The sequence below is a fragment of the Mastomys coucha genome, unplaced genomic scaffold, assembly GCF_008632895.1.
Source record: "Mastomys coucha isolate ucsf_1 unplaced genomic scaffold, UCSF_Mcou_1 pScaffold9, whole genome shotgun sequence".
Classification (NCBI taxonomy): Eukaryota; Metazoa; Chordata; class Mammalia; order Rodentia; family Muridae; genus Mastomys; species Mastomys coucha.
Window position 1 is genome coordinate 22,220,557 of NW_022196915.1, and position 23,731 is coordinate 22,244,287.

Sequence of the window (23,731 nt, forward strand, 5' to 3'; positions counted from 1 at the left end):
GAGAGAGAGAGAGAGAGAGAGAGAGAGAGAGAGAGAGAGAGAGAGAAGGAGACAGAGACAGAGACAGAGACAGAGACAGAGAGACAGAGACAGAGAGGCAGAGAGACAGAGAGACAGAGAGACAGAGAGACAGAGAGACAGAGAGAGGAACTCACCTATCTGTGAGTCTACATAGTGCATGCTCATGGATTTGTGACTTAAAGGACTTCAGCCCTCTGAAAGAATACAGGGGCTGTTCAAGAGTCAGTTTCCAGTTGGCTTGAGCGAGTTTATTTCTTCTTTTTCTTCCATGAAACATCACTTGAGAAGTAGAAAGGAAGCTGATCTTAATTCTTCCTTCAACATGACATGCCCTTTTGAAATTGTACAAATAACCATGTCTGATTGTCATGTTGAATTGCAAGCATAGATGTGAAATGCTCCCTTGTCTGACTGAAGCCAAATATTAGGTCATAAGTCAACATTTTGCAGAGAAACTTGGAAGTAGAGGTTGAAAATTTATATCTTTTCATGGGAAAACTTGTCTGCCAGTGGGGGAAAATTACAAAGACTATTATCTTCCTATGTGTATGGAGAGATGTGTGTAATTTTGCAACCTGGGTCAAAGTCCTTTAAGACTTCTGAGATTGGACTGGCCAAGGAATGAAGCTTTGACATACTATTTGAATGGTGCCACAGGTGACAGGCAGTAGGTGGCACAGATGTGTGTCATTTCTTACAAGGTTATGTGAAAGGCTTTGAGAAGCCAGTTCCCAGTGTAGGAGGTCATATTCTGCCCACAGCTATTTCTAATGGAATGTATCTGCCAAGGAAATAGAAAGCTTGGGTCATGGACACTTAGGGTATTGAGAAAAAAAAAAAACATCCTGCTAGGTGTAGTGTTGTTTCCTTATAATCCTACTACTTGGGAGGTTTATTTAGGGTGATCGTGATCATGCCTTAGGATCAGCTATATGATAAGATCCTTCCTCAAAACCTAATCTCCCCCACCCAAAGGAAAAAAGAAAAATGCAAAGAAATAAAAGCCTGGTTTTTAGCACTCATTTCCTTCTTGGAGAATCTTAGGGGAAATGAAAAGCCAACAAAAGCAGGAACTGGAACAATGCCCTGGGCAGTACCAAGAAGCCAACAGCTTGCCAACTTGGTTTAATTTTGTCTGTGATGCTTCAGCCCTATTACCAAGTCTACAGCTATGCTTTACAGAATCTAGTGTGAGCCATAGTGGGAGGGACAACAAGGCAAGAAGCATCTGTGTGTTCAACAGAGAAAGGAAACTAGGCACTTTGATACATTAAGAATGTTATGTGGTATTTTAAGAAAGCCAAGTGACAATGGCTCTTTGGAAGGAGAAAAGCCATTCACATTCCTTCCGATTGCCTAAATTTTAGTCCAATTTAGAATCACTGCTCAAGATAGAACTGAGTGTCTGCTGTGGAAGAATTTGAGGGGTATCAGCTAGGAATGCAGCAAGATTCCTAGTGAAAGACTTTGCAACCATCCCATTGTACGGAAGTACTGGGGCTAGAAACCTGCTCTTGCCAGAGCAAGATAATCTAATTTAAAGCCAGCCTAGGCAGCACAGCAAAGTTCTGTTTCAATCCCACCTGCCCACAACAAAGAAATTAAAAAGTTCATGTGTGTACATTGTGTATGAATGCATATACTTATCCTCATTGTAACCATCACATCCCACTCGATAATGAGATCTTTCCATGCATAGCAAACTCTAGACATGTGCTTTTGTTTGGTATTTCATCTTGGCCATCCATAGACACTGAACTCACATGTTCATGGTAAGCAAGACTTAGCAGTCAGGAGATTATTAATAAAAAATTATCACAATCTCTTCAGCATTTACATGGTATTTATTATATGGTATTATGTGCCTCCTAAAACTCTGCTCTGTAACATTAATCCCTGAATGTTATTCTCTATACTCCTCAGGGGTGAGTGTACTAAATTGAGAAGTGGGTCAGTGTCACTGATCTACCTCTAGCTCATCCTCTCTACTTGCTCTGTGAACTACTAAGATGAATGGTTTCAATTGGTGGTATATTTACAAGTCAAAAACTGCTAAGAGAATTAATTGTACAGTGTGAGTAGGACCACTTAGAGGAGTCCCTGGGACCCAACTATTGAGATGTCACACTGCTTGAAACTATATAGCTAGATAGGATGCTGGGCTTCATGGTGATTTGGGTTTTTCAGGCAAAGAAGGGGAACTACGCCTTTCTATGGGATGTGGCCGTGGTGGAATATGCAGCCCTGACAGATGACGACTGCTCAGTGACTGTCATCGGCAACAGCATCAGCAGCAAGGGCTACGGGATTGCCCTGCAACATGGCAGCCCCTACAGGGACCTCTTCTCCCAGAGGTAGGCACAACGACAAGATAATTCTAGCAGCCTTGGCAGCTGGATTAGAAGAAAAACCTCCTGCTATGATATAAGAACCATTATAAATTCATTGATTCCTCCCATATTCCCAAGTACTAGCTATGGACCAACATGTCTTTCTCTACACTTCTTCCTGGGCCCTGAATAGGTATTAGAGTGAAAAGAGGAAGTTCATGGCCTCTTTGTAGGAAGACAGTAGTATGGGTGGAACTAAGCTATATGTAGATAATATCAGTGCAGGGTCAAGCAGTGTACCAAGAGTGGGATTGAGTAGAAGAGGGCATCTGATAGGACCCAGAAGGACTTCTCACAGGTAGTGATATCTGAGGCACATAGCAGTCAGTCAGATAAATGAATGAGTAGGATCTGGGGAAGCAGATCAGTCTCTTTTTAAAAGTATGAGTCATCCATGTGGAAATGCAAAGTAATAGAGTCAGAGAAGCAGACTGTCTCTATCTGCAGCAAGGTGACCTGATGGGTCCTGTGGACTTTGGATAAAATTTCCTGTCTGGATGGGATAGATGCTGTTGTCCCCTGGGGCAAGAGATGGACCTCACCTTTTGTTGATATGAGAGGCCAACCTCTCATTTCCTTTATTCTCCATTTTTCTCACATCAAAAGTAGGCTTCTGGGTTTCTGTGCCATCTTCTGAGAGTTCATTAATTCTGATTTCTTTTCATTAATATTAGGGAAACTCAGGAGCATTGTGGAGAAAGAGGAGGAATGACTAAGTAGAGAGGAAGTTTTCAACCACTTTGAACTGAATGGATGTCTCCTTTAGAAACCAATGCAGCATGTCTATTTTGTTCTTGAGTTTCATTTCCCATGTGATTGTTGGTGTGAGTTTGTCCCTTGAGCCTGCTTAGGTCTAGACTATTGGGCATGATTAAGTTCCAAACTGCTATTCTCCCTCTGAATAACAATCTCTCCTTATCCCATACTCGTTCTCTGTTATAGCAGTTTATATAGTCTGAATAATCAGGGTTTAAGCAGGGAGGGAAGAACTGAAGGACTGTAAACTCAATGCCTGTTTTCTTGTAGCTAGTTTACAAGCCAAGGCTCTTGTTTCACAAGAAGTCTAGCCTTGGACCCTCAGATTGGACATATCTGACAAAGCCTTCTGCTGAGGGAAGGAATTAGAATTGAGGTGATTGAGGAAGTTCTAAAGAAAGGCTCTGCCTTGGCTCATTGAAAGCCACCAAGAAGTGGCATGAACATTGTCATAAATAAATCCATTCAGTACAAAGCTTAGGACTAATCACCAATTGCCTGGTTAATATATGAATTGTAGCATTCATTTGTTATCCACATGAAGAATATCTACCTGGAGAATATCCACCTGGAAAATTGTAGAAGACCACCTGCTTTCTACCCAGGGAGAAAAGGAGTGTGTTCAGTGCATTATGCTCTTTCAGCATCCAGCTATCCTGAGTTCCAGTCCAGCACTAGACCATGTTACTATTGGATCTGAAAACCCTACCGCCTTTCCTTTCCTGGATTTCTAGATTGGGTACTCTTGCTTAGGATCAGCTAAGCCTCAAATGCACCAGAGAAGGCTGAGAAATAGGGTTTGCAACCAATGTAGTCACTATTGTGCTTGTAAAACTTGGTGAAGATGTAGGAGCAGTTAAGGTAAGTGAGGCTTTAGGTTTTCTGCAGAACTTCAAGTACACATTTCATACCTTACTTTGCCATCTGGAGTGGAGAGCAGTGTTAAGAGATAAAGAGGTATCTTTCAGTTCTTCAAATTAAAAGTGTGAAAAATTATGGTTTCTCTTTGAGATTTAGAATACAGTGGTATTTCTGAAGTTTATGCATGTAGATTTTTCCCAGATAGGAGTTTCAGGGTGATTGCACAGACCATCAACCTGCAAACATTTTTGTAGAGCAGATGGTAAGGGAGTCCATTAGCAAGTGGAAGAACAACACCCAAACAGTCACTGAATCTCAAGATAGTGCTCCTGGATGTATGGAACCCATTAGGGGGAAGTTAGAGGCCCCTAAGCTAGCACTGCTAAGTTTCTTCTGAAGTCTACAGAAAAAAGTGTCAATATACTAGGAAAGAAGAAAGCAGATGTTGACTAAGAAGCTTGGATCTCTAGAAGGCTATCAGAGAGACTCCAGGCAGCAATGCAGTTAGGAATACCTAGGTCAGGTCAAAGGAAAAGTGAAAATTCTCAAGATGAAGAAGACAGTGATGAGTCAGGAGACGTGGTGTTACTCTCCTCTATTACCAATACCTGTGTTGTATGCTTAAGGAATTAGATGTTCTTTATGTGGCAGCATTGGTTAGTAGAACACAGCCAGCATGTGGTCTCCCTCCCATGCTAGTCATCATTATAAAAAAGTGGTGAACTTCCCAGATTCCATTTCTTTCTTACAAAAAATAATACCCTTCTTAGTTTTATCAGAAGACTATGTGCTAACCATCTGTGATATTGTCATGTGTCTCCAATGGCATAGCCTCCCCATGAGCTGGTAGGGTCCCTCCTTCTATTAGACAGGCATCTGCCTTTTCGGTGAATGCTCTAGTCTTTATTTCTTAGTTTATGTTATTATTAGTTCTAGAAGAGGTTCTGTTGCATATTGCAAGCCATTGTGAGCTGCCTTAAGCTTGAATGTGCCTCAGAAAAATGAAGCAGGCAAAATGTCTCCTGGGGGCAACACACTTTGTCATTTGAATAAGGGCCTGAATTGTATAAGTGGTAGATTCAAGGCTTATCTATAATTTCTTTGGTTGCCTTTCCCTTCATATCAGGAGTAAAGCTATTTGTTTGCTTTGACAGAGGCTAGGATATAGATGTAAATGTATATGGTGTGGGGTTATGTTATATTATGTGCTATAACAGTTTTGCAGACCATAGCATGCAGAGTGGGCATTCAATAAACATTTAGCAACTTAATAGCCATTTATTGAGCACCTACTGTGTAGCAGGCTCTGCAAACTATTGAATAAAGGAAAGCACCTGCAATTATATCTGTCTGGAAAATAGAAGAACTGGCTTCAGGAAATGGCTCTTATCGCTCTGGTTCCTCATAAATAGGAATATAAATTGTTATATTGCACATTAGGTTAGCCTCATTCTTGAAGACATTTTATGGCCATGACTTGTTTGTCTTGTTGCTTCTATATTTACACTTTCTTGTTTTGTTGTTTGTTTTTCATTTTTTATTCTGTTTTCCTGTAAATTGCCATATATACTTCCTGAAATAAGATGTGCTATAAAATACACATACAACTATGAGGAGACAATATCATAAAATTTAAGCAGCCTACCTGATGTTGCCCAGAAATGTTGCATGTAGTTTTTACTATCCTGCTTTAAGCTCTAGGCAGACCAGTCTACCAGCCCCACTCAGGTTCCTTCGGATCCTTGAATGAAAGACACACACACACACACACACACACACACACACACACACACACACACAAGCTTATTTTTATATTGCTTTAGCTCAATGGTCGGACACTTCTAAACCTTCCTCAACAATCATGCCCTTCTTTTTACTCCAAGCTCAGTACCCTAAATCTGCCCTCAGCTTAGTTATGTTTGCAACATCCTGACTGTTAATCTAGGACCAGTCTGGGAAGTGGCCAATGGCCACTTCACTCTAGATCTCACATGACTGGTGGCTTTTCTCCCTCTGAAGCATGGCAAATCCCTTTCTCCTCTCCTACATCTGCTAGCCTGGCTGCAGGAAAACTGGAAGTCCTTCCTATTCCACCCATCTCATTGGCTATTAGCATCTTTATTGATTGATCAAGAACCAATTGGGGAATAGGACCTTCAGTGTTCACATGCAGAGCAAGGCATCAGAACCACGCCCTACACAGAAACCATGAGATCAGACCCTACAGTCCATCCAGGATCTTACCATCTCCCAGATCAGAACTTGACATCTGGATAATACCCTGTTGTCACAGGAAGAGCATAGCCTCTCAGGTTACTAATGGCCCAGAGCTGAAGAAGAGCATTGATCCTTTCTAATTACAGCTTTGGGCAAGTCAGGTAGATTCTGTGCTGAGGCCTTCAGGAAATAAAACAGATATATTAAGCATTGCTTGCATTTAGTTAGGCAGATTGACACACTATAAATTATTTGCCCCTACAGTATTCTCTCAGTAAGAGGGAGCTCCTGCAAAGAGTGACTTGAAAAGAAGTTGGTCAATATGGCCATCTGACTGTACAATCATTAACTAGTTCTTGTTAGTATTCACTGCACTATACCCTAATGGCCACTGATATGGGTACCTTATTTACTCTCAGATATTGACGATGAGGGGGTTAGGGTTGAGAAATTCAAAATCTGGATTAGAACTAATCTCTATTAGCGAAGAATCATATTTATAAACACAAATCTCTGATTTCTTCATGTTGAGCAAGTAGTTCAATCACTGGTCTCCTCCTGGTCCCTGGCAGCCTGTATATCTGCATACCAGCTTCTATAATTTATGATAATCTCACCCTATTCGTCTTAGTCACCAGAAACTTAACAAAGGCCAGTGGACAGCTACACATGCAGCTTTCCTGGCCTGAGCAAAGCTGCACACAGTAGTTAGAAGGACTCTGTAGCTGCTCAGTTCATCATGTAACACACAGTAACAGAGAGCTGTGGTTTTCAGGGACATTCTGAGCACAGCCACAAAACACACAAATGTACATATAAATCAATGACCTCAGGTACTGTAGTGTTCCAGGCATGGTGACGTTTCAAGCCTTTTGAGATTATCATTGCTCTAAATCACTTACTGGATATTTTTATAATCTTACCATGGCCCTTTCTTTCATCTTCTATTTGTTTTCATTATTCAGGAATACATTCACATGTTTGTTGACAGAACAAATATCTGCTAACAAGTAGCTTTTGTTTTGATATCTACTAAACTTGCACATAGAAAACATGGAAAGCTGCTATTCTATTCATTAGAATGGTAACCATGAATCTGTGAGGCTTAGTGGGACTTGGCACTTGTCTAGTAACCCACAGATGAGATCAAACCCTATTCTGTACTGAGCCAGGTCCTTCCCAGATAAGGGAAGAGGCTACTCCAGGATGGATCCATGATATAGACACATCCAAGGACACTCTCAGACTGTTGCCCTTTCTGTTCTTTAGATGCAGACCCATGTATACTACACTGGTTCAGACTCAGACCTGTAGATGGAGGTCCAGGGCAGAGAGTACAGAATTAGCTAATTGAGTGTCTGTAGTTCATTAACTGCACATACCCAGAGCCCAAGGAGGTCACTGCAGATATTATGAGCTAAATACATCACCATGGACCAGACTCAAAGACTACTCTTCAAATGGAAAGGCTTCCCTATTTTGAATCTGGAAACTACAACTTATACCTGGCTGGTTCATTGTCTAGAGCCCTAGGAATCCACAAAATACCACAATGGTATTAGCTGCCATCATTAGGAATTGTCCCACCAGTATGCACCTAGACTCCCTCACTTACCCTGTTAGAGCTCACAATCAGACAGCCTGTTTCACTGCCTTCATCCCATGTGTCACTCTTCCTCACTCTCCTCTCTACAACTCCACTGCTGTGTTGTAGCTGCTCAATTACAATGATCCCTTTGCACCAGACAGAATATTCACACATATTCCAGTATCAGTTGATATCAACCTCAAAGTGACTATGGAAAGATATTTCACCTCTCTGTGCCTTGATTTCCTTCTCTGTAAAATAAGACAATACAAATCAATTCCAGAAGGTTGGCATCAAAGATTCAGAAAGTTCTTGTAAGAGTATAGATACATGCGGCACATAGAAACAACCAGACCACCATGCACTGCTTCATAGGTCATCATCCTTTAGTTTCACTTTCCCTTTGTCTCCTCAAACTCCTCTTTAAGTCTCCAGCTTAAACCCCTGGCCCATGTGGCTTCTTGGCACTTCTGCTTCATTTTCTTGAGTTCACCACAACTTCTGTCCTTACACTGTAAACCTCATTGTTTTAGGGCTGGTGTTTGGATCTTTAGACAGTAAGCTTAGCAGCATTGAGCATTGTTCTTGGCACAGTATAGAATCTTCTTAAATCAAATAGACTAACGAAGAGTAATATGAGTCCTACTAGGACAGACAAGATAGAAATGTGGAGTTTCCATTTTCCAAATTAGATCAGACAAAAGTGTTTTAAGATTTTGGATTATTTTTCTTCCAATTTGAAATACTTTCATGTATGTACTGGGATATCTTGGGAGATAGGGTTTAAGTATAAATATGAAATTTATTTATGTTTCATATATATCATATATATACAGCCTTCTATACTCTTACATGATGTTTTAAATAAGTTTGTACATAAACAAAGTTTATTTTATTGACATGTAAGAGAAAAATGTAGAATTTTCCATTTGTGGTATTATATAGATACTCAAAAAGTTTCAGATTTTGAAGTATTTTGGATTCTAGACTTTGGAATTAAGGATGCGTGATTTGGACTGACAGCATTTTTATGACTGTGAGCCTACTAAGTGTGCATTCTGGGGTTTGCCTAATTCATTTTTTCATGTCCCAAGTTTATCCTGAGAACATTCTCTGTATTCTGTGTGAGGAGCCTGACATGCTTTGTCACTGAACCACTGGTTCAGGAGGGAGAGGCAAAACATATCATTATATGTTCCGAGAAAAGCACTCTGTGTGCAGGCAGCATGCAGAATTCAGTGTGGAACAGCCTGACTTTGAGAATCGCTATGATGGTTCAAGAGTAAGCATGGCAGGCCAATGATAGAACCGGATGGCTAAGCTGATGAAGTCAATGGCTAAGGCTCACCTCTGTTATGTCTTGCAGGATCCTGGAGCTGCAAGACACAGGGGACCTGGATGTGCTCAAGCAGAAGTGGTGGCCACACACAGGCCGCTGTGACCTCACCAGCCATTCTAGTACCCAGACTGATGGCAAATCCCTTAAGCTGCACAGCTTTGCTGGGGTCTTCTGCATTTTGGCCATTGGCCTCCTTCTCGCCTGCCTTGTGGCTGCTCTAGAGTTATGGTGGAACAGCAACCGGTGCCACCAGGAGACCCCCAAAGAGGTTGGTGTCTTCATAGTCTTGCCATAGTCCAGTGGTAGGGTGTCTCCCTGGGCCATTTATTTGGTGGGTGGTTTTCTTTCAGATAGTATTTATCTGAGTCACCTTGTCTGGACACAGCAGCATTGTATATTGGGGAAATATGTCATATTTCATTTTGTTTTTAAATAAACAGAAAATGTAGGGGGTGTTTTCATGTTTGAACAAAGTGCCAAAGGACCGGCCAAGGCCACTAAAGTCCTGTATTTATCTATAGAGCAGGTACAGCGTGGGCAGCGCCAGAGAGCCCTTCCCTACCCTGCCCCTCTCATGTGCTTCCACCCTGACCTGGAGAGACCACCTGTAGGGTAAGAGAGGAGCCCGCATTCCTTCTTGGTTCTCTTTGGTGTCTCACACAGAGCCATAGGTCCAGTGACCCCAGTAAGCAAGGTTTCCCCGATCCCCCTGTTGCCCTGCCTTTCCTCTATCCCTTGTTTTCACAAGGCAGAATAGCCTTGCCACCCTGGGAGACACTGGAGCTCTGTCCAGGTTAAGTTCTGGGTACTTCTCTCACTTTGTACACCAACCAATGCTGATTCTGTCCCTTGACATGTGCATCTTATTGGGTATTTGTTCTTCAAGGCCACTTTCTGATTTGGTTTTTGAAATGAACTCCTTCAAGTTAGTTCTCCTAAAAGAGGTGTCAAAAAGTGTCACTTAATGATGGTCCTCAGCCAACAGAAACATACACATAGGCATCTATGGGAAAAGCCTAGGCACTTCATACATTTGTGGTCACTGCCTGCTACACACACCCTGGCTTCATCAAGAATCAGACTTCAGCTTATAGATTCTGCAGAGGCTTCTGGAGATAAATCTTAAATAGGAAGCTGTAAAGCAGCTGGCATTCTGTCTAAAGGCAGTCCTGAAGGGTTTTGCCTGATATTCCTGGTTTTGTTTTTTACTGGAGACCAAGGTGACATACAAGTTCATTAATTGGCTTCAGAGGTCAAGGAGAAAAGCAAAATAAACTGGAGCAGAAAATAAGCAGGCAGGAGAAGGCAGAGCTTGATGATCTCCCTTAGTCTGGTTGGGGCTGGGAACTGCTACCATTGAACAGCAACACTGGCTCATCCTGGCATCTGTTTCTGAGAACTGCCATGATTAGCTGATGTCTCCCTCATCCATAAATCTGCAAGGGAGTCTATGACGAGGAAGGTGATGGCTGTCCCATGCTCCTCAGACTCACCACTAACATTTTAGGCAGCAAGCTTGATGCTTTTCCTGTGGATGGCTGGTACTGCTGAGCCAGCACCAAAGTGTCCTCATGACATGTGTCTTCCCCTCAGGCCTTTCTAAATCTCCATGGAAGAAAAGGAGGGAAGGACGGGGGGAGCTGGGGGAAGGAAGGAAGGAGGGAGAGAGGCAGAGGAGGGAGAGAAGGGAGAGAGGAAGAGAAGAAGAGAGAGAGAGAGAGAGAGAGAGAGAGAAAGAGAGAGAGAGAGAAGGAAGTCTGGCTACTACCCTGCTGGCTCTCCTGTCAATACTAAACCACAGGAAGGAAAGAGGGCAAGTTTAAGCAAAACTCACAAAAAAGAACAGTTAATGACTCTATTCAAAGTTGTATTTTGTTAAGTTTAGAAATGATTACATTTTTTAAAAAGTTCTTGAAGGGACCATGACTTCCTATTGAGCAAATAAAGGAAAGCCCTCAGTGTTCTCTGCAACTGTGGAATTTTTTTAAGATTTATTTTATTTATTTTATATGTATGAGTACATGAGTACACTGTAGCTGTACAGATGGCCATGAACTATCATGTGTGTGGCTGCTGGGAATTGAACTCAGGACCTCTGCTGGCCCTGCTCCTTCCACCCTGCTCAATCCAGGCTCAGCTCACTCTGGGCCTGCTCACTCTGGAGTAATTCACTGTAGCTGTCTTCAGACGTACCAGAAGAGGGCATCCGATCTCATTACGGGTGCTTGTGAGCCACCATGTGGTCGCTGGGATCTGAACTTAGGACCTTTGAAAGAGTAGTCAGTGCTCTTACCGGCTGAGCCATCTTGCCAGCCCTGCAACTGTGGAATCTTATCAGTTCTCTAGACATCAAACCCAAGACATGTTGCCTACTGTCACTACCCTTGGTCTTTACACACAAGACCATCTTCAGGCAGACAGGGTGGGTGGTCCCAGAGTTCCTCTGGATAGGGACAAGGGAAACAGGACAGGCAAAGGAGTCATTGATTCACTCATTGTGTTCCCGCCTGTGTGGTTTTGTTTGAGGTTGTGGCTTTCTCCTCAGTCAGCCTCTTGATTTCACCCCGTACTAATGTCCCATAGGTTAGATTAGCAAAGGAGGTTTGTATGTTTGTTTGTTTGTTGTGGTTGTACATTGCAGTGATATAGAATGGTCTCTCTTGGCTGATGTGAGTAGGGAAGCGGGCTCAAGTTCATTGCGGCTTTTGAACCAAGAAGCCTTGTCTACTTTCAGTTTTATCCCTTTAGAGCCCCTAGTACAGTGATCATTCCAGTTGTGGTCACCCAGAATTAGAGAAAGAGAGAGGGGGAGAGAGGGAGACAGAGACAGGAAGATAAAGGGTGACAGAGAGACAGATAAAGTGACATAAATAGGAAGGTAAAGCAAAAGGAGAACACAGAAGACTGCAAGATGATGAGCTTGGGAAGCACACATTGTTTGCTTCTTTCTTGTCAGCATCTTTTCCTGCTTTCTCATTTCTGCATAAATCCATGACCTCTGATATAGAGGAATACCCTTTCAGCTTGTATTTCCACAATGTGGGCCTCCTTGCCTGGCTGTTAGTCCAGACATAGAAGCAAGAATGACAGAAGATGGGGGCAGCCCAGTAGGTGCTTTATACCTTTCCCCTCCTATTCAAATGAGCTACATCAGAACTTTCCCTGTTTTTATAAGTCTCAAACTTCCAGATGAAGTTTATACTGTGTTCCTCCTTGAGTCCTTTAACAATCTTATCTGCATGGACCCTTCTTCTCCCTCCCAGGATATTTCTTCACCTCTTGGGTGGCTGCAATGTAGCTCACCAACCTCCATCCTCTAGATTGAGCTGTCCTGACATTAACAGTGAGAACCACTAGAGTACAGAGGGGCCCCATCCTAGGCAGCACATAGTAGGGCCACAGTGTTGGGGTAAGTAGTGGTTAGTGAAGATTATTGGGGCTTGAGGATGTTAGCATAGAGAGATGAGAAATTGGTAGAAATCATTGAGCTGGAGATGAGATGGGAGAGCTGCATTTTGGGCAAGGTAAACAAAGGGTTAACAGGAAGTAAGGGCATGAAGGAGACGCCAGTAGAAGAATCTGAGGATGGGGTCTCCTTCCAATGTCTCAATGCCAGGGTGAGGGGTTTGAAATTGTCATCTAGGAGCAGAGGATAGACCAGAAATGGTAATATTTTAGAATTATATCTTTAAAACTGTAGTAAAATAATGAAGGTGTTTAATTTAGATCCCCTTCACATTGCTGCTGGCCCATGTTTTATGGAGCAGCATTACAATTAGATGAGGCTATCTGAAACCTCTTGGAATGTTTCGTTTTGGGATGCCAGCTATATTTCTTAAGAGCTGAAAACCTGTCTTTGGGTGGAGCCCAAGCTGTGTTTAATGGGTTGTGCTGCGATGTCTTCAGAGTTTAGACACCTTTTTGGGAAAGAGTAGTAATGTGCAATCAACCTCTTAATATTCATGTGCATTTGAGCTCATATTTTTTCGGAGGAATCAGACAATTATGTAGTTACCCAATGCAGGTGAGTGCACCAAGCTCTCGGGGATGCAGTTAAGAGCCACCCGCTAGATTTATGGGGGATGTGGAACCGTTGCTCTGAGGATGAAATATTCATGAAATACAGATGAGAACTGCACAAATGGGAGCTGACATGAAGAGTGAGGGATGAATCATCCATCACTGGGCTGCAAGTTGGAATTCTGGTTTCTTCCTGTCTTGCTTACCCTGCACCATGTTTCCATGGCAGACAGGGGCTGATGGAGGCCAGGATAGCTGAGTAGGGACAGTATAGCAGCAACCCTTCTATTCTGACCTAGGGACTACCATCTGTGTGGATGTCCCCCAAGGCTGCTTCCCTATGGGTGAATAGACACTAGGAGACTTCTCTTTAATTTCCTACCCTGCCTTACCTTCACTCCTTTGCTATACAAATAGAACACTGTCTTCTTAATCCTCGTCAACAACATTTAAGGAAGACATCCTTATTACAACTCAGAAATGACAGAAAACAAAGCTGGCCCACAGGTGATACATCTGCCTCCCCGCCCCCACTATCCCCTGTAGGTGGGCTTGTCACAGGGCAAGGACACTGGGCTTTCTCAAGGTGTCCAGGGTCATTAATTTCTTCCTAACATGTCCTCAAAGATTTTTAACAATAAGAGATGAGACCCAATTCTTCCTTGGGTCAGATTCTAGCAAAGCATCCTTTAACCCTGGTTTTTGTCTTCTGCTGAAAACTGAGACTAGCTGTAAGACAGTTTAGTGCATTACAGTAATTAGCCCAGAGCCTTCCAGTAAGAAGGCATGGAGCGCTTATACACTGCTGAGTATCTTAGAGACAGGTCACTGATGAAGCCATCTTTGCCTGTGACCACTGCCCATCTCCTTTCTTACTGGTAACTTTTTACCTCTGTCTGCTTCAAGGCCTCCAGTACCTACTTACCTCTGCATCTGAATTGCATTGCCCACTCTCTGGAACACAGGAGCTCTTGTTAGGGGGTGATGAATATAATTGAGGTATTGAACATTTTTGATATGCCAGGAACCAAAGATGAATGTTTTACCAAGAACATTAGCTCATCTGGTCGTAGGAGCTCAAATGTATTTATTGAATGAATGAACCAGTCTGGGCTCCTATAAAGAAAATGTTATTAAATCTTAAATTGTTGTATAATCATTGCAGCTGGATCAATGACTTTCAATTCTGGCTGCATATCAGAGATGATTAATTCTGGAACCCGAGCTCAGTTTCCATAGTGTCATATTAAGAAGGTCTGGAAAACTATAATTTACAAAGTCTCTGCATTTGTTTCTGATATTCTACCAAGGATTAAAACTGTCCATCCTCTTTCTATCAAGGTGAGGAAGGTGAGCCTGGTGTGGTAGGAAAGAATAGCAGTGTTGGATCTAGGTAGGCATGGGGTCTATTCTCAGTGCTACACTCTCCATGGGTCAATTTGAGCAGATCTCTCCAGTGCAAGAGTCTCAGCTCATTCCTTTGGGCCCTGCTGTTCTCATCTGTTGTGTGATGTGCTTGTTTGTTCCCTTTCATTTCCCTGCCAAGGAATGCTTGTGAGGGAGGTGACTGGACCCTCTCCCACAATGCTTTAACGCGTGACCAATCATCACCTGGGCTCATTTCCTTGTCTTGAAATACAACCTCTTTGTTTTCACCTAATCACAGCACCCAGACCCAAAGCCAGTTTCTAGCACTCTCAAAGAGGATGGTGTTGTTCCCATCTATTGGGAGTCATTTACTCCCTGGTGGGTCTCAATGGTAGCCAGAGGATGCTTTCAGCAACCATCCAGGTCAGGCAGGGAATCCCTGAGCCCTAGTTTTGTTCCTGACTCCCTTAAAGAAGGAACTGTTGGATTCCAAACAAAGTCAGCTCTAATGAGTCCCACATGTAACAAGCTGTTACACAGATGATAGTTTAGTTAATTACCGTTTTTCAATACACTGTATTATTTCCACGTTGGTGAACAACGTTTTAATTACAGAACTTTATCTCTGCCTGAGAGAGGTTCTCTGGTAACCTCTGTTTCTGCATCTGCCATCATGCTTAACATGGGATGAGGAATACAGAGCTGGATTCCAGCCAATTTGGGGGTAAATGCAGTCAGTGAAGCTTATGCCATATTCAGGGATGTTTGACTAGGTCAGTTACCTATGGTAGATTAATGAAGGGAGCCATAAGTTCCAGGTCTCTTTCCACAACTGTCATTACTTCTTCTCTGAACACAGAAGCTTTGGGATAATGAGGATGTAAACTGATGTAGTTCACATAAAAAAGCCCATTATTTGATTTGCATAACATAATAGAATAAATCATTTTGTCTGAAAGGATTGTTATTCAAATCACTCTTGCCACTTTCCCTGCTTAAGCTGATTACTTCTGCCTCTTCTTTCCACGGCCAGAGACATACAAGTTCCGAATGGCCATGACCTTGCATGCGCTAAATCTGTAGCCGCAGATGATACCAGAGAGCACATCTTCAAAGGCCCCAACCATGGTAGTTTTATGCTTCTTGCCCCTTAGTTCTAGCTTTTAGAATAAGCAGCAGGCATGGACAGCTTAAGGTGTGGAGACTCTGGAGCAGGCTGCATTCATTTCCCAGGAGGTCAGGATGCATTTAGGGTAGTTCTGCTCATTTTTTCATAGAGTTAGCCAACCAGTACAGGAAACTCCTGATGGAACCCTCTTCTCCCAGGGCTTAGCTTAATCTTGATGCTCCTGGGGTAATAGAATTTGAATAGAAAGAGGTCCTACTGATAGGAGAAAGTTGGATTCTTGATAGCCATTTGGCATGGGAAGCTCTCTCTGGAAAATTTGTTCAATTGGTGTGAACATGTTCTGCATATTCTGACATGGAAAGGTTAGAGGCTAATAGATAACCACAATTGGGAGTTGATTTGCACTGCACAGCTTCACACTCCTTGCAACTGGCTCATCCATCCTTAATTTGAGGCAGGAAAAAAAATGCACTAGGTTAAGAAACTATTCAAGATCTACCATTAGATATACAGGAATAGCAAGCCAATACAAATCAGAGTCTACATTTTAGTTGTTGGTGGTGGCAGTGGTGGTAGTCATCGTGGTGGCAGCAGCAGTGGTGCATGCGTGTGTGTGCACATGCAGGGCTTTTTAATTTTATGTAACTCTGTTTGTCACATCTTGGGCCTATTTTTTTTTTATGCTATTAGTGTTCTATTGGAAAAATAAATCATATGCTCCGGCGTGTCCTCATGTTTTGTTTTGTTTTGGTTTTTTATTTTTTTCTTTCTTTTTCCTTTTCTTTTTTATTTTTTTAGATAGGACTTGAAGGTGGGTGGTTCCTGAGGTGAGGGAAGATCTCAGAGATGTTGAGGAAGGGAAAATTTATGATCAAAATATATTATATGAAATTCTTAGCATGTAAATAAAAATAAATATTCATTCCTTGGGTTAGTCTTTACCTTTGATGGTGCATGGTCTCCCAGCTTCATTAAAGGCTGAGTTATTACCTGTGCCCTACCTCCACCCCAGACCCACCACCGTTTCCCATTTTGTGCTTTGAATGTCAGTGCTGAAGCCATTGAACTAAAAGGCCTCCCCGCTCACATTTTTCTCCATAGGACTTTAATTGGAACATCCCACCAAGCTATATTTGTTCACTGACACTGGGTAGAAAGTACTGTCTCTTTACAAGAGATTCTCAAATTCCTGTATCCCTAGGCCATTCTTATATAGGAAGTTATCCTTTCTCTCCAATGCCTGAAACACAGCACATGCCTCCAGAACATCCATCTGGGCCAGGACTTAGATGATGCTAGTCAAAGATCCGGGCTTTCCCTACAGCTGGTCAGACTCCAGAGTAAATAGATCTAGAAGAAAGCAATTTGCTTCCTTGCCTGTTGCAAATTAGTCCACAGTGCAACTTAATTTTCTCCCATTCCAAGTGGTTATCTTATAGTACTGAAGAGAAAACAAAAAAGAAGAAAAATTGCTTATCGAACTAAGCAGTTCTTTGAAGGGAACTCAGAAACATTACTCAATAGCTTTCTTTTTATGGAAACCATAGGCTATAATGAGGGTACCCGGCTCATCTAGACTTCTACAAGTTTTGCTGACTGCAAGGGAGAGAATATTGTTCCCTCAAGCCATAAAAGCATCTGAAACTCTATCCCAATGTCTCCACCTTACACCTTTCCTCTTGCCTTTGCACATTGTGGGGGGTGGGTAAAGATGGTGTATAAATACCTTCACCAGCCGAGTTGTGGCACTGACTTTGGTTAGGGCAGACAAAGGGGTCATTTCCCTTAACCAAAGCTGCATAGGAGATCATGGCAGCTGTGAAAGGCTGAAGGTGCAAGCTTTGCGTGAGGAGCAGAGCCAGGCCTTGTCCTGATGCCCAGGCCCTGAGGCCACAGGACAGAATGCTAGGGATGGCAGAACTGCTTTGGAATGAAAGTCCAACCATTCTCTGAGTCTGTCTGTTCAGTGGGAAATGTTGCCTGCCACTGCCATACTATTACAAAGTGAAGATAGCCATTTCCACAAAATTCTCCAAAGCAAACCAACTGTAGATTATTTAAGAAGTCATCAACAGTGATAGAGGCCAAGATACTAGAGCCCCAAATATTACATATAAAATAGTATTGTAAAAGTTTTATACAAAGAAAGGAAAAGGCTTTCCTTATATAAAGAAAATTAAAAACCCCACAAAAACAGATAAGGCACACACCAAGGAAAAATTTTTACAGAGCTACCTCCGCCATGGTATGAAATAATTTAACAAATAACCTGAATTTGGTTTGCTATATCCATAGATTATCCTTAATTTACTGTGGTTCAACTATGATGTTTCACTTTTACCATGGCACGAAAGCAACATGCAATCAGCAGAATTTAATCCTTCAGATGTTTAGTCTTTTGGCGGGCAAGTACCTATATGGTCCTATTTTCTGATAATACTGAGAAGCAGCAGAGAGCCATACTCCTAGACAGCTGCAGAGCACCAGCAGAAAGCACCAATCCTCTATGCCATTGTTGCTAAGTGAGGATGTCTGATAGTTACAGTAACTACATTGTTGACTGGTAATATTTTCAATTTGCAATAAGACTGTTACAATTTAGTATTGTAAGTTGAGGAGCATTTACAGCTTTTATATTTTGGAAGGAGCTAATAGAGGAATGTCATGAATGGTCTCGAGCTAGACACAACAGTGGACAGCATTTCCACTCATCCCCTCCATTTTTCCTACGGCATTTGCTACTCAGAGGTATTCTTATCTCTGAAGTACTTCCCAGAACTGATGAACTAAGTCATACCCCTGGGAGACTGCAGATCACTGGAATCATGGGTGTTTTTCAGTGGCTATTAAATTACTTCCAATGTCATTTCCATTTATGATGCCAAGTCAATTTCTATAGTGTTCCCTCACCCTCTGACCAGTATGCTCCCTGTTCTTCAGTTTCTTCCTGGCCTGAAATGAGTTCTTCATTGTCTCATGGAAATTGTCAGTTTCCTTGCCTTGGGAGATGTCCTGGAAACCACAGTATGTGTCTTACCAGAAGCTAAGAACAGTATGCCAGCTGTGAACTCATGAACATTTAGACAGTAATGATTTACTTTTCTATAAGGCAGGGAGGGATGGCACAAGAAGTGAATTACAGGGTATTTTAGTTCTTTGCCCAGGTGAGAAATAATGACTTGAGTCTTCCTAATATTGACTTTGTGGTTGGCGTCATGTAAAAGGAGGAGAGCTTATGCCCTTTGTTCCAAGTGGTCTCCTTTCTCTGACATATGCTTTGAGCACCAGAGAACTGGCACGATTATATTTTATAAATGAGCTTTGACATGGTATTTTTCTTGAAGTCTGAAATCAGAAAAGGCCAGATGTAGCCACCATCTTGTCTGAAGTATTGGTATCCATAGAGTCACAAATGGTATTGCAGCTCCTACTCTTATTTGGTAGATGACACAGCTTGTTTCCTGGACAGTTCTTTACTTCACTGATGTGTGAGGGAGGACTACCCATAGTGGCTCCAGCATAGTGACCACCTTAACTGACTTGAGAAGATTATAGTAGTTGTTCTATTCCTTATTTGGATTCTTCATCAGATTAATAAACCAAAGATTTTCTGTCATGTCCCCCACTGTGGCGAGACAGGCTAAGGGGTGAGGCTACCCATTGGGGAAGCCATAAGTCCTCTTGACACCTCCCTATACCTGTTCTACTCCCCACTTAAGCTCCAATGTCCCATTAGCCAAATGGGAATATGCTTTCCCTCTGGGATGAACTAAAGATTCTACACAGAAAAAAAAATAAGTAGTCAGATAGGACAGAGTTGCTTTCCCACAGCTTTTGCACACAGAATCCAGAGGTTCAAGGAGTCTCTAACATTCATTGGGTTGGTGGCATGAAGCAATGACATTATTCTAAACCTGATCTTCTTTGTGTAAGGCAGGGGTGACAGTATCAAGCCTTGGAGGGATGTGGATTCAAACTGCAAATGCATGGGGCACATTAGGGGATCCAAACCATTTCCTCTATTTTCCTGGCACTCTATTTATCTCTTCTGGTGTCTGACAGCTCTTCAGAGCATCTTGTCATGGGGTTGCCCCTGGGCATGTCAGGGATCCTAACCTGAGTGTGGGAGTGTGGGGGAGCTTCTGATGCCTGCTCTCTGGGTCATTGCTATGTACAGATTAGTGTTCTAGTGTATGGATTCTCCAGATAGCCAAGGGTTGACCATCTGTTCAAGGGAAGGTGGGAGCAATAGGGGAAACTATATGGCAAGCTCAATAGGCCTGGTACCTCCAGATTTCCAAATTTTGCAGCCAGCTGGCCTCAATACCCTCTTAGGTTGTCCTTTGACCCCCCCTGTACTTTCTCTCTCCAGGACAAAGAAGTGAATCTGGAACAGGTGCACCGGCGTATCAACAGCCTCATGGATGAAGACATTGCTCACAAGCAAATTTCCCCAGCGTCCATTGAGCTTTCTGCCCTGGAGATGGGGGGTCTGGCTCCAAGCCAAGCTTTGGAGCCCACGAGGGAGTACCAGAACACCCAGCTCTCAGTCAGCACCTTTCTGCCTGAGCAAAGCAGCCATGGCACCAGCCGGACACTGTCGTCAGGGCCCAGCAGCAACCTGCCACTGCCGCTGAGCAGCTCAGCCACTATGCCCTCAATTCAGTGCAAACACAGGTCGCCCAATGGGGGACTGTTTCGACAGAGCCCGGTGAAGACCCCCATCCCTATGTCCTTCCAGCCCGTGCCTGGAGGCGTCCTTCCAGAGGCTCTGGACACCTCTCATGGCACCTCCATCTGACCGAGTCGCCTGCCCTCCTGCCCGCCCACCCACCCACCCGACCAGCAGAGCTTTTTAATACAAGAAAGTGACAACACAGACCACACACACACACACACACACACACACACACACACACACACAGACAGACTCTTTCATTTTTCTTGTACATAACGTGTAAATAATGACAGAATGGAGTGGGGTAAAAGTGTATTTTGAATATTCCCAATTTTCGAAGTCAGTAAAAAAAAAACAAAACAACAAAAACTGTATGAATGACTTTGTAAATTTTGTTCTATATGAATAAAAAGGCAAATTACTTGTGATCATTCTGAAGTGCCAAAGGAGCCCCCTGTTCCTGGGCCTTTCTGAGGGCAGGAAGAACCGTCAGAGAAGAAGCTTCTGGCTGCTGGGGAGAAGGAAGACATGGAAGAGCCCCGAATGCTGCTTGCTGCTGTACCCACAGCTTTCCCTTGTGTCCTTTGCTTACAAGCCCTTCATTCCTCCTTCAGTGTCCTTGGTTAGATTCAGAATGTGTCTGAGTCTGGAGCCCATGTTGGGTGGGCCCATCTGTTCCCTGAGCTGTAGGGCAACCTGCCCATGACATGGCCCTAGACAATCAGGCTCAAGATGGTAAGGTCACTGTGTGTCACAGTGTGTAGCATGCAATTGTCCCCAGGGCCTCAGAAAAGATGCCCATATTGAGGTCACAATCTCTGAGGCTTTGATACCAATGTGTTTGAACAGCATATTGTTGGTCTTTTTTTTAAAAAACAAACAAACAAACAAACAAAAACTCTTTTTCTACTCAGAAGAATCAATTAGTAAGAAACAATAGGAAAGGAGGGCAGACCCCACCTAGGTAGAGGTATGTCTGGCCTGGGTGGGACATCTTTGGTGAGAGGTTGAGGGATGGAGGGATGTGAAACCAGGTAAAGACTGTTTGGTTGGATTAGGATCCACAGCTCTGAGCAAGAGAAAGTGTGGCTGCAGACACAGAGAGTAGAAACATCATGGTCACAGGTAAAGGTTTCCATAGAAAGGAGTTGGTGGAAGTGTCTCCAGATAATGGGCAGACTGAGGATAAACAAGAGAGACCACATAGAGAAGAAGCTTGACATTTTCAAGAAGCATAGCTGTGCGATGTTTGAAACAAAAAACTCCTCTGCCCTAATGAAGCAATCTGGAGTCCTTAAAGACATGCCTTTAGCTCTTTATGATGTTAGCTAAACAGGACCAGATCTCAGCACAAGCCCCTTCTTCAGACTTTACTGCCTTTTCTCCATCAGTAGGTTAAAGGAACCCCCACATCAGGGATCCTTCAAGCTAGGGGCATCTGACATCCTCTGAGATGGTGAATTTGCTGGGAAGTCCTAGTTCATAAAACAAGACTAACCTAAGGATCTCGTCTCTCTCAATTGCCCTTTGTGGGGTAACCAAACTGTAGAACTGGAAATGATCCATCAAGAGGAACCTGAGCTCAGCCACTAAAATTCCCTTCCTCCCCTTTTGAAGACCAAAGTATCTCTAATCCCCTACCTTGCTGGGATATAGAACATGACCCCATCCAGCTTCCAGGGTATAGGACTAACTCCCAACCACAAATCAAGGTGTCAAGATCTTGGAGAAATATGAAGTCCTATTAGTTGCTGCTTCTATCTGTACTCATGAAGAACTAGTTGAGAGAGATACACCCATGAGGGTGATAACTGGCCCAAGATGAGTTTACTTCCCCAAATCCATAATGATGTTAGAGAAGATGAAAGAGTGACTAAATCACACAGCTAAAAGCACCAGATGAAGAGAGTGTTTATAGGTATGTTATCTTTGGCTACTGGGATGCCATGATGCTAGTATTACTAAAAAGATCTGTTCACATTTCTCCAGTCAGTGTGTAGAGCTTGGAGGCAGGTGTCCGTGGCAAAGCCTTCATGGGCTCCTATCACCCTAATGATGTATAGGCTTTGCTTTCATTTCATCAACACATTGGGCATCTTGCACTGGAGGATTAATTTTCATACATATAATCTCCATTTTAAAAATCAAACTCTGGTTTCACTGCCTTATTTTACACCTGTCTGTATCCCAAAGATGACCTGGTTTTTTTGGTATATCATGGATATGGATGTTTTTGGTTAGGAGTAAGAGACTCTGTGTGTGTGTTTGTGTGTGTCTGTGTGTGTGTGTGTGTGTGTGTGTGTGTGTGTGAGAGAGAGAGAGAGAGAGAGAGAGAGAGAGAGAGAATCTTTACAGGAAAAGTGTTATGCTTCTGGACATTCGTAACACCTCCCAGTATTTAGTCACCATATTTATGTCTTTTTTTTTCTCTATCCTTGGTATGAGGGGAAATGATTGATATTCAAGCAAGTTCTCTAGGGGGAGACAACAACCATGGCCAGATTCTTCCCAACTCAGATATCTGTGTCAGCTCAGAATGTATCTTTTTCATGCTTTGCTCTGTGGATTTATAACTGTTTAGACTCTTCCATACATTTTAGGTATATTTTGTGCCTTCAGACACTGCAAATAATAATCAGCATTTGGATTAAAGTTGTTTAATAATAAAATGTGTCTACTCCTAATGCTCTTATTCTCTGGGATAAGGTGTACTCTGTCTGTTTCTGGGTGTGCTGCAGCCAAGTATTGAATTCACCTGTGGCCATGCACAGTTTTTGGGGAACTTTTCTCAGGGATTCATGGGGATAGACCATGCCCTCTTTATCCTGTGTATATCTGCTGTCCACTGATACCAGCCAGCAGATAGTAGGAGGAAAGACTGGGCAACAAGTCCAGGCTTTGTTTAGCCAATCAATTTCCTTTAAAAGATTGAGTTCTTGGAAAGCTCTTGGAGAGAATTGGGCCATAACACACATTACATATGGGTATTGTTTCTCATCCCAGCTGACTACTTTGTTTTTCTCATCTCTGTGTTCACTCTGGCCTCAGATCACCCTTCCATCTGCATGCTTAGCTCTCATGGGATCCCTATTTTGCCTTCTCAATGTATGCCCTTTGAAAGATCTGTGTGTTCCTTTCTCTCAAGGACATGCTGTACACTTAGCTCCCTCCCTGCCTGGACTCCTTCCCCACAACTTTCCTGATGTGTGTATTTCCCAGCCTTACTTACATTTCAGTATTCCCTTTGATTTCTGGAGCTTCATGGAGAAAAGAACATTGGTAAGCCAGGATGATCAGTTTTCATGATAAAGGTCTCAGTTTCTGGAAACACAAAGAAGAGTGACAGGCCTTACTCTTCCAGCCT

The 23,731-nt window shown here is 42.8% G+C and overlaps 1 protein-coding gene across 2 annotated transcripts in view; it reads left to right on the forward strand.

The window, feature by feature from the left end:
• Positions 1–23,047, forward strand: part of Grid1 (glutamate ionotropic receptor delta type subunit 1) — a 719,786-nt gene extending 696,739 nt beyond the window's left edge. Inside the window, exons 14-17 of one of the 2 annotated variants that reach the window (XM_031363060.1) lie at positions 2,209–2,375; positions 9,200–9,440; positions 9,694–9,784; positions 20,062–20,189. In XM_031363060.1, coding sequence (XP_031218920.1) covers positions 2,209–2,375; positions 9,200–9,440; positions 9,694–9,783 — 498 coding nt within the window. In that variant the 3' untranslated portion in view covers position 9,784; positions 20,062–20,189. Of the gene's footprint in view, positions 1–2,208; positions 2,376–9,199; positions 9,441–9,693; positions 9,785–20,061 lie in introns of both variants that reach the window. The other variant, XM_031363059.1, reaches the window with a different exon arrangement.
• The last annotated feature ends 684 nt before the right edge of the window (positions 23,048–23,731 follow it).